This window comes from Strix uralensis, chromosome 4, assembly GCF_047716275.1.
Source record: "Strix uralensis isolate ZFMK-TIS-50842 chromosome 4, bStrUra1, whole genome shotgun sequence".
Lineage (NCBI taxonomy): Eukaryota > Metazoa > Chordata > Aves > Strigiformes > Strigidae > Strix > Strix uralensis.
The window spans coordinates 110,365,190-110,376,835 of record NC_133975.1 but is presented as its reverse complement, the minus strand read 5'-3'; the positions used below and the strand labels follow the sequence as shown (position 1 = coordinate 110,376,835).

The following is an 11,646-nucleotide window of genomic DNA, read 5'->3' as shown; positions in this document are numbered from 1 at the left end:
CTGTGGGAGAACAAGCTGATGCAGTCCAAGGCTGTAGATGGCTTCCATTCAGAAGAGCAGCAGCTTTTGTTGCAGGTGCAACAGCAGCAACAGCAGCAGCAGCAACAGCAGCATCATCACCACCACCATCATACACAACCTCAGCCACAGCAGACTGTGCAGCAGCAGTCTCAGCCACAACAGGTCCTTATTCCAGCATCTCAGCAAGGTCAGACTTACTCTTTCATCTCTCTGGCAAAAGACTGAAGTTAGACCAACTTAGCATATTCTACATCTAGGGCAGGGTGTTTATCTGATGGGTAACTTTGTGTCTTTATGTTAAACTTTGTCTCTACTTGCCTCTATTTAACAGGTCAACAGAGCTGTCTTAGTGAAAAATAACTTGGTATTTATGTTAGTCATATTCTTCAGAAGATTTTGGAAAGGCTGAATTCTTCTCTTCTATATAACCTATGTTTTCAGAATACATGACTTTCGGATTCTATTAAAAACCCATTAGCAGCTCTGTAACTTCAAACCAATATACATATGCAGTCGACAATTTAGTCATGAGATAGTGATGTCATTAGGAGCAAATTAATTTAAAAATACATTGTTTAGCATAAGTGGATGCTAGGGCATGAAAACCACTTGTGTAACAGTCTTGAGTATATATATAGGAGATGGTTTTTCATGTTAAGCAAGTTTCAAGTGAAAAGCATAATGTCTGGGTATTTTTGTGGTCTTAAAAGATTGCACACTGTGTAGGTGTGGGTGTTCAAGCCATAACAGTATTGTTTCTTGTAATTATTGTCTTGTGTATTCTCCATTAATAATTTAAGGAAAACATTTTCACCAATTACAATTTAATTTGAAAACTAAGATAAATACTACTGGATTTTACTGCATATATGCTGTGTAAACAAATCTGCCACCTGTGAAATGCTTGAGTTGAGTTTTCAGTGTGCTGTTAAAATTGCAGTATAAAATGTTTGTGGTAGTCAGTCGCAGACTACAGTCTTTTTATCAGATTTCATGGATCAGAACCTGTGTTGTTATAGGCACAAAAGATAGCTATGAGTTGATCTCCTCCCCCTCCCAAGCCCCCCCCAACCCCAACCACCATATATTCAAAACAGAAGAGAACTAGAGTGACAATATCCTGAAGCTGGGGCTTTTTTTTCCTTGGTGGTGGGGTTTTTTTTTTGGGGGGGGGGGGGGGGGGGGGGGGGCGGGGGTGTTTGGTTTGTTGTTTTTTTTTTTTTTACGTTTTTTTTTCTTCTCATAGTACTTAGGTAGCTTCAAGCAATCCAAGTGTCTCAGTTTAACTTACAGTCAGCAGAGCCTGGAAAGTATACTCACCAAGACCTCTAGTGGCTCCTTAGCTGAATAGCTGTGACTACTGGCCAGGTTTCCTTCCACTAATATGGAGGTCACTGTTCTCCTGTTTGTGTCTTAGGGTAGAATAAGATCCTGCCTATAGTAATACACTTAAAACTGATTTATTGTTGCCTAGTGTTGTGGCTTATGACAAAATGACAGTGTGGAGTCTAAATGGAATTAGGATATCAAAGCACTTTAATCACAGACATGCAGTTTTATGAACTACTTGACTTCCATGTTCCATGGGGGAGATGGTGTAGTAGTTCCTTGCACGACCTTGCACGAGTTCACGCAGGCAGGGTGAGCAGACAGGGCGCAGTCCATCTCCTAGGTCTAGAACTTATCTGAGCTAGTTTGATCTTATCGTCCTCCACGAGTAGACTGAGCCATGGTCTCCACTCAGGTCAAAACCACCACCAGAAAGAACGTGGCAACCCAGACGGAGCTGTCACGCAAACATGTAGCGGTCCAGGTCCCGGGCTGCAGGGAGTGCCTGAGCCTGTCAATCCTGCCAGAGGGCAGCAGTGACACCACCTGTGTGCTCTGTGATCATCTGGATGACCTGCTCAGCCTGGTGGCAGATCTCAGAGGTTGAAAGATTAAGAAGCATTAGGGAGTGCGAAAGGGAAATTGATTGGTGGAGTAACACGTTAGCACCCCTGAAGCATCAGGAGCAAATGGAAGCTCCAAAAGAGGCAGGTAATCCCTCACCCTCTTGCTGCCAGGCAGAAGGAGGGGATCTAAGAGATGGGGGAGGCTGGAAACAGGTCCCTGCTCAGGGAGGCAGGAAACTCCTCTCCCAATCTCCTTCATGTTCCATGGTGTCCCTTCACAACAGATACGGGGCCTTGGAACTTCTGAATGAAGTAGAGAAGGACAAAGAAAATGAGTCAAACAAGGAGGAATACCAAGGTCCACCAAGGTCGGGTTGCTCTAGACCAGGTATTAAAACCAGTTCTAAAAAGAACCCCAGAAGAGTCATTGTAGTGGGTGACTCCATTCTGAGGGGTGTTGAAGGCCCAATATGCAGACCGGACCCTTTTCATAGGGAAGTCTGCTGCCTCCCTGGGGCCTGGGTGAAGGACCTCACAGAAAAACTCCCTGCTCTAGTGTGACCCAAGGGCTGCTACCCTCTTGGTTTTTCAGGTAGGTAGCGACGATATTACCAGGAGAAGTCCTAAAGCAATGAAGAGAGATTTCAGGGCCTTGGGGAAACTGGATAAGGGGTCGGGGGCACAAATTGTGTTGTCCTCCATCCCTTCAGTTGGGGGGATGGATGAAGAAGAATACAGGAGAAGTCAACAGATGAACTTGTGGCTCCAAGACGGGTGTTACCGTCAGGGCTTTGGCTTTTTCAATCATGGGTTAGTATACAGGACGCCAGACCTTTTGGCATCAGATGGGATGCACCTGTCCCAGAGGGAGAAAAGGATCTTGGGGTAGGAGTTAGCTGGGCTCGTTGAGAGAGCTTTAAACTAGATTTGAAGGGGGAAGGGGGGAAAACATCAGCCCATCTGAAGTGCATGTATACCAATGCACACAGCATGGGTAACAAACAGGAGGAGCTTGAAGGCATGATACAACAGGAAAATTATGATGTAGTGGCTGTCACAGAAACATGGTGGGATGTCTCCCATGACTGGAGTGTGCCAGTTGATGGCTACAAGCTCTTTAGAAGGGACAGACAAGGAAGGAGAGGCAGTGGGGTGGTGCTGTATGTTAGGGACTGTTACAATTGCTTCAAACACAAGTATAGTGAAGACAGGGTGGAGTGTCTTTGTGTTAGAATCAGGGGGAAGGCCAACAGGGCAGATGTCATAGTGGGAGTCTGTTATAGGCCACCCAACCAGGACAGAGAAGTGGATGAAATGTTCTATAGGCACTTAGGAGAAATCTCACAATTGCTTGCCCTTGTTCTTGTGGGAGACTTTAACTTCCCAGACATCTGCTGGAAATACAACACAGCAGAGCAGGACCAGTCCTGGAGATTCCTGGAATGTGTGGGAGATAACTTCCTGACACAGCTGGTGAGTGAGCCGACCAGAGAAGGTGCCCTGCTAGACCTCCTCTTTGTGAACAGAGAAGGACCAGTCCAGTGGATGATGTGGCAGTTGGAGGCTGACTAGGGCACAGCGATCATGAAGTAATAAAGTTCTCTCTTTTTAGAGAGGCCAGGAAAGGGGGAAGCAGAACTGACATCCTGGACTTCCAAAGAGCTGACTTTGACTTGTTTAGGCAACTGCTTGACAGGATCCCTTGGGAGATGGTCCTAAAGGGTACAGGGGTCCAGGAAGGCTGGGCACTCTTCAAGAAGGACGTCTTAATGGCTCAGGAACAGGCTGTCCCCAGGTGCTGTAAGAGAAGCCGGCAGCAGAGAAGGCCACCCTGGCTAAACAGGGAGCTTTGGCTGCAACTCACATAGAAAAGAAGAGTTTATGGCCTTTGGAAGAGGGGCTAGCCACTCACAATGATTACAAAGATGCTGTGAGGCTATGCAGGGCAGAAATCAGGAGGTCTAAAGCCCAGCTAGAAATTAATCTGGCTTCAGCAGTCAAAGATAACAAGAAATGTTTCTATAAGTATGTGAGCAGCAAAAGAAAGACCAGGGAGAGCTTCCATTCCCTGCTAGACACAGGAGGAAACATGGCAACGAGTGATGAGGAAAAGGCTGAGGTGCTTAATGCCTTCTTTGCCTCAGTCTTTAATAACAAGACTAGTTGTACTGAGGGAATCCAGCCTCCTCAGCCAGAAGACAGAGACTGGGAGAACGACCCCCCCACAATCCAGGAGGAGATAGTCAGTGACCTACTGCATCACATAGACACACACAAGTCTATGGGACCGGATGGGATAAACCCGAGGGTGCTGAAGGAGCTGGCTGGGGTGCTCGCCAAGCCGCTTTCCATCATTTATCAGCAGTCCTGGCTGACCGGGGAGGTCCCGACAGATTGGAAATTGGCCAATGTGATGCCCATCTATAGGAAGGGTCGGAAGGATGATCCAGGAAATTACAGGCCTGTCAGCTTGACTTCGGTGCCCAGGAAGCTGATGGAGCAGCTCATCCTGAGTACCATCATACAACACATATGGGACAACCAGATGATCAGGCCCAGTCAGCATGGGTTTATGAAAGGCAGGTCCTGCTTGACAAACCTGATCTCCTTGTACGACAGGGTGACCTGCTTATTGGATGAGGGAGAGGCTGTGGATGTTGTCTACCTTGACTTTAGTAAGGCCTTTGACACCATTTCCCACAGCATTCTCCTGGTGAAACTGGCTGCTTGTGGCTTGGATGGGCACACACTTTGCTGGGTAAAAAACTGTCTGGATGGCCGGGCCCAAAGAGTTGTGGTGAACGGAGTTAAATCCAGTTGGTGGCCAGTCACAAGTGGTGTCCCCCAGGGCTCGGTTTTGGGGCCACTCCTGTTTAACATCTTTATTGATGATCTAGACGAGGGGATGGAGTGCACCCTCAGTAAGTTTGCAGATGACACCAAGTTGGGTGGGAGTGTTGATCTGCTGGAGGGTAGGGAGGCTCTGCAGAGAGACCTGGACAGGCTGGAACGATGGGCCAAGGCCAACTGTAGGAGCTTCAATAAGGCCAAATGCCGGGTGCTGCACTTGGGCCACAACAACCCCCAGCAGCGCTACAGGCTGGGGGAGGAGTGGCTGGAGAGCTGCCAGTCAGAGAGGGACCTGGGGGTGTTGATTGACAGCCAGCTGAACATGAGCCAGCAGTGTGCCCAGGTGGCCAAGAAGGCCAATGGCATCCTGGCTTGCATCAGAAATAGCGTGGCCAGCAGGGACAGGGAAGTGATCTTAGCCCTGTACTCAGCACTGGTGAGGCCGCACCTCGATTACTGTGTTCAGTTTTGGGCCCCTCACTACAAAAAGGACATTGAATTACTCGAGCGTGTCCAAAGAAGGGCAACGAAGCTGGTGAAGGGTCTGGAACACATGTCGTAGGAGGAGCGGCTGAGGGAACTGGGGTTGTTTAGTCTGGGGAAGAGGAGGCTGAGGGGAGACCTCATCGCCCTCTACAACTACCTGAAAGGAGGTTGCAGAGAGCTGGGGATGAGCCTCTTTAACCAAGTTACAAGCGATAGGACAAGAGGTAATGGCCTCAAGTTGCACCAGGGAAGGTTCAGACTGGATATTAGGAAGCATTTCTTTACAGAACGGGTTATTAGGTGTTGGAATGGGCTGTGCAGGGTAGTGGTGGAGTCCCCATCCCTGGAGGTGTTTAAGAGTCAGGTTGACATAGTGCTTAGGGATATGGTGTCGTTGAGAACGGTCAATATTGGACTGGATATATTGGTCAATGGTTGGACTGGATGATCTTCAAGGTCTTTTCCAACCTAGTTGATTCTCTGATTCTGTGACCTGGTGCAGTCACAGAGAGAGATCAGAATGATCGGTGTGGTGATTCCTGCTGTCCTGTGTGTGGTCCTGGCACAAAGTCACGAGATTTCCTTGGGCTCTTCTGTCCTCCCTGGGTTCCCTGAAAATTGGAGCGATGACCTCAGATCTTGGTGCAAGGTTGTGGGGCTTCCCTTCCCAGAATCTCTTCCAGAAACTCAGTTATCCCCACTATTCTTAAGTGTCATTAGTGATAGGATTGGATGGAGAATACTTTGTCGATGATTAGTTTGTTCAGATTGCTCTGTCATTTTTCAATTCACTGTCACTGATATTAGCACTGGCAACCTGCTTGTTCCATAGGCTTCGACACTTTTGCACTTCTAGACAATGAACAGGTTGTTTGCAGAGTTTAGCTATCTATTCCCTTTAGCACACAAAAACTATTTTATTGTTCGGGACAGGAGGTTGATCATATTTCATCTGCTTCTGCTACATTAGAAAGACAGTGAAAATCATGAGCTTATGCTGACAGCTGTGTTAATTAGACCTAACTCAAGCTAACTGCTGCATCCTGTTAATAATATACTCTTCATCTTGCAGTGATCCTTGTTTAAGTCTGTTTTAAGAGTTAACCACTGTCAGTTGATGATTTTGGAGAACTCTGTTACTGGACAACAGCACGTTTATCAATATTTCACTAATACCTTCAATTTCAGAAATGTATTTTAAATCTTGCTTTACCTAGGGTCAGAATAGGTAACTGAAGTGCTTGAAATAAGATCTGTAAAGCCAGAATAGCCATATTGCCTCTCAGAGCTGCTGTTGTATATTGTCCTGAGGGTGAAACTTAATATTATCAGAGGCTGCTCAGTAGGTGTTTTTGTTACGAAGCTCAGCTGATGTTTGGGTGGTGTTCTTTCTAAGTTATTTTGGCTTGGATGTTATTTTGGGCAGACTGCTTAGTTTTCATGAAATACTGTTTTTCTGTTTGTAGCACCTCAGCAGCAGGTTATTGTGCCAGATTCCAAGCTGATACCGCACATGAATGCATCAGGCATGGTAAGAAAAGCAGAAGTTTATACATGCATACACTGTCATTATGTAAGTTGTTTTAGTAAACGCAATATAGTAAACAGTAAACACAGATCTGATATTAGTCATCAGATGCTTAAAAGTAATTTAGAGCACACTGTCTGCCATCTTTCTGAGTTTTGCTGCTGCACTGACAATCTAGGAACAGTAATGCAGGATGTTAGTTTTGATAACAAATCTAGGGTTTATTCTGATCCTCTGCCTTTAAATATGTTTAACCAAAACTTTTTTTTAATCAGAAATTGAAGTACTGTTGGTATGAATCTGCTTGATGATATGCTTGTCATATACCGACAGAACACTATTAACTGCTGCAAGCATAGTGTATTTGCTAGATGCAGGAAAAAACGTTAACCACTCTGAAACTCAAGCTTATCTCAAATGAGAAATTTTTTAGCCGTTCACATCAATTCTTTTCTGGTCACATTTGATTCACTAATTTTGTAATAGCGCATAAAACTGAGTCTGGTCATTTACACTTTTCTTGCAGCTTTTATCTCTAGAGGTTAATTTTGGTTATCTTATCTTGCTTTAAACTCACGCCCTGGCTTAATTTAAAATAAAAAATTGCTTGCAGAGTGATGAAAACAACAGCTAATACAAGTTAAATATGTGTATTAAGACCAGAATTCATTACATTCTTACCACTTCTATGGTAAAAGCACATGAAACAGTTTCGTGATCAAAGCTGCAGCAGCTTGCTTAGCCTTCACTTCCCCATTACTTGCTGACTTTACTGTAGAAGAGAACTTGAACTTCCGTACTCAAATAGCATGATTTACCAAGAGGCCGAGAGCACATGAACATCTACCTTTTTCTTATGTGTTTTACAACCATTTCAGTGTGATTTGTAACTTCCCAAGTCCAACTGTTAAAACTTTTTTTTTTCTGTCATTCAATTAGATCTTGTTGATGGATATTGCAAAAATGAGTATGCCATGCTTTTAAAACTCTGCCGCTGTCAAAATGCGGATGAATTGTATACTGCAGAAGACTGCTGTTCAGTAAATAGTTACAGAATCCATTTGGAATTAGTGTGTGTTAGAAACGTTTAAGTTGGTACTAAAGAGTGGATCTGACAGACCTTGAGTATCTTGGAAGGCAGAGCATAACGAGAGTTTATTCATCGGCCTTTGTCTGGGACATGAGGATGCAGACAAGCACTTTTCAGTTTTGCTTGGCAATCTTTTAATTTTTACAGTTGTAACTACTATATTGACAGGTCAATATGGAGAGATCATATTTCTTATAAACAGGAAGTGTGCACTCTACGTAGTAATAAAGTTTAAATCCTTTCACTAGCAAAGAGTAAATAGACATTGTTCCTTTATAGAGAGGAAAGGGAGGCTTTTCCATAGGCAGCTGAAGTTAGACCCTTGAAATGAAGAGGCCTCTGGAGAAGTCCATATCTGCGAGTTAAGGACTTAATGCAGATTTTTGTGTTTGGAGCTCCCATAATTGTGTTGGAATTCAGTTTCCTTGTAATTTCAAATCATTACCCATTGAGTGTCTTCAGCTTTATCTTCTAACCAGCTGTCTTGGGAGAAAAAATTAGTCATTCTGTGAACAGTCAGTACACTGTATGCGTACACTCACTCAGAAGAGCTGCGTTATGCGGGACTTGAAATACAAATCATTTACAGTATGAAGAAAAGTGCAAACCTGATTACTACTCCTTGTGAAAACAAGACAGGAGAACATGATCATTGCTTCAGTACCTTATGTTTCTTCTGATTTGTAGGCCCATATCTTTAGCTGCTTTGAAAAAGTGTAAGTAAAATTGCCACATGAGCAATGCAGTGTTGTGCTCTATTAGTAGATCAACAGAGAAGGCAGAGGAGAAAAAAAAACCTGCTGAGCTTACAGCTAAACCAAGAAACCACATGGAGCTGGGTTAAGGTCATGCTTAGTGATTGTTGCTTCAGTCTTCTTGCTATTAAGGAGGAGGAAAATACTTTTTATATGTAGTATAATGTACAGTTGATTTAATGCCTGCATTTCAATAGCTGCAGAAATTTGTGTGCAAACACTGTCAACAGCAATAAAAGGGTATGTATTTTCAGGCAGTATGTTGTGAGATGAAACACTGGCCATAATGTCTGTGGTTAAAAACCTTTTCTTGTATTTCAGAGTGCTGCAGCCACTGCAGCTACATTGGCTCTCCCTGCTGGCGTTACTCCTGTTCAGCAGATACTTACAAATTCAGGTAACCATCTTGGGATCAAACAGTGGTTCTGAGGGTGCTTGGGAGGGAGAAATTCTGGGTTTTACTCCCTGCTATGTATTGTTAAAAAGCAGAACCTGGGAATCCACCTTTACAAAGTAGTGCCATCTCTTCACTGGACTCCTGGACTCTTTTGCTCACTGACTTGCTAGTCTTATGAACCTTGTGGTGCTGACCTAACAGCGATGTGGGTTAGATCCTGTGCAAGTTTTCCCCACTTTTTAGAGAAGCGCATGAAGCAAGAAGACAGGTGTTGCTGTTCCCCCACTTTACATATTTCTGAGCTTTGTGATACATGGTCTGAGCACGGATACTAGACGGGTTATAAAAAAAGCAGGGTCCCTTCATCTGTGACTTCAGATGAGGAATGTCTTAAGGTTTCTTGTACCTGCTGAGCTCACACAGTGGAATTTCTGATTTTGCTGGCAATGCTAATTTTATTTTAGATTTATCATTTTTAAATGCTGTCATGTTGTACCTTTAAAATATAATTAAATGTTACTTTTATGAACATCATGTCTGATGCTTCATGTAGTTTTGTATTATGCTGATTTTATAAGCTTGATTCTAGATCTATTTAACATGGAGAGTAAAGGAAGACCTGAGAAAGCTCATTTTCTAGAATCAGTTGCTGCTTTTGCCAGAGTAATCCATCTAGTCTGCTCAGAATCACGTGGGACTTAACCTCCCTGCTTTAAACATTTGAAAGTTTTATGGTTATATAGTTGAAATAAAATTTAAATGTGTAGCTGTTCTAGAAATTAAAATTTTCCCAATTTTTAAGGAAGCATATCTTCTATTTGTCATAGCATAGAATAACCTATGACTCACATATTTTACAGTCATAATTTTTTTTCTTAAACAAGGGGCTAGGGCAGTCCCGTCTTTGAGTTATACTTAGTTATTTTAGTAAATAGGGCTTTGCATTTTGCTGTGGAGGGTGGACAGGAAATAAAATCAGTCTGAGGGAAATGTATGAAGTTCAGGATTATCTAATTTAATTTCTCTTCCATCTTTCTGATGAGAAATGTGAAAAACTAATGTTGGAATATATCTTAGGTCTTGCTTTTCAGAGTTGGAGGCCGCCCCTGAAGGGTGTGTGAGTCGTAGATGTATTTTGTGAAGAAAGGTATAAAATGATAAAGCTATAGGGATAATAAAAGAAGATTGGGTACAGGCATTATGGGAACAGAAAGGAGAGGTGGATAATAAGTGTAAGGATAGATTTTTCAAAAAGACAACCGCACAATAATATTGCAAAGAAAGTTACACAAAAAGGAATTTCCTGTACTGTGGTAATCAGGGAAAGGAAAGGACATCATCTGACAAGACCCTGGAAATACCACAGTGTTAGCAGTGGATAGAATTTTTGTGGTATTGAATACCTGTATTCCTATTTTGGTATATGTTCATTTGTCTTTTTATCTGTAAAATCTATCTTCTGAAACATGAGGTACGGTCATAAGTGGGAGCTAATATTTAAAATACTGTCTGGTGTTAAAGGATTAGACTTTGGGTTGCATATGTAAAATTATTTTTGGATTGCATACCTCATGATAGTATTTAGATGGTAAACAACCCTGCTAGTTCTTTGTTTCTGACACAGCTGCAATAGCATAGTATTTTTTCACTGGTGAAAGTGAAACATAAATGCTCTTCTTTGTCATCAGTGTTCTTCCAGAAAACAAGCTTCTAAACTAAGAAAATTTTAAAAGTTCATTTCTACATTTGATTAATTCGATATTTATTTTATTACAGGCCAGATCCTCCAAGTAGTTAGAACTGCAAATGGAGCTCAGTATATCATTCAACCACAGCAGTCAGTTGTTCTACAGCAGCAGGTCATACCACAAATGCAGCCTGGTGGAGTACAAGCACCTGTTATACAGCAGGTAAAGAAAAATTTTTGAGTATACTTGAAAGAAAAAACATGATAATAATTACTAAAGAGGCTTGCATTTCTGTGAGCAAATTGAAATAGAACACAAAAGTCAGAAATGATATATTTTAAAAAAAATGTGTTAAGTGTGTTTCTTAAAAATGAACAATTTTGAAATGTCATTTTCAATGTCACTTTTATTCTTGCCAAATTCTGAGTGGCTGCAGTTTAAAATTTCTTTTGTGCATCCCCTAATGACAGTTATGTGCATAATCCTAGTCTCCATCCTTTAAAAAATGTGTTTATCAGTTAAAATGATTCTGTGTCACCTAACACATAGAAGAAAATACCTAAAACAAACACACCCCCCACCTTGGTTATTCTGGTAGTGAACACAGTATGTTTTATGAGGATTTTTGATCAGCTACAAGGTCAACTGTGTGACCAGACTGTGTGAGCATTGAATTTAGCATTGTGTCACAGTTCTGCAGTTTAAGCATGAATAACAATTTGTAGAGAGTTTGAAGTTAAATGTTTTATGGAGAAGGTTTAAAAATAATCTTTTACTTGAATTTAAACATTCTGTTGTGCTTGGAACTCGGGTGTGGTGTTAATGGTGGTGTTTTAGTATGGAAAGACAGTAGGTTTTCTTAGATTTAGCAATGCAAAATGCAGAAAATGAACACCAAGTAGTGAAGGAAGGTATGTTATTGGTGATTAAATTATC

At 42.3% G+C, this 11,646-nt stretch overlaps 1 protein-coding gene across 2 annotated transcripts in view; it reads left to right on the top strand.

Moving 5' to 3' along the window:
- The window catches only part of GTF2A1 (general transcription factor IIA subunit 1), a 32,386-nt gene that overhangs the window by 9,407 nt on the left and 11,333 nt on the right, over positions 1–11,646 (top strand). For both annotated transcript variants that reach the window (XM_074868544.1, XM_074868545.1), the window contains 4 exons: positions 1–208; positions 6,719–6,783; positions 8,947–9,022; positions 10,799–10,932. In XM_074868544.1, coding sequence (XP_074724645.1) covers positions 1–208; positions 6,719–6,783; positions 8,947–9,022; positions 10,799–10,932 — 483 coding nt within the window. The remainder of the gene's footprint in view (positions 209–6,718; positions 6,784–8,946; positions 9,023–10,798; positions 10,933–11,646) is intronic.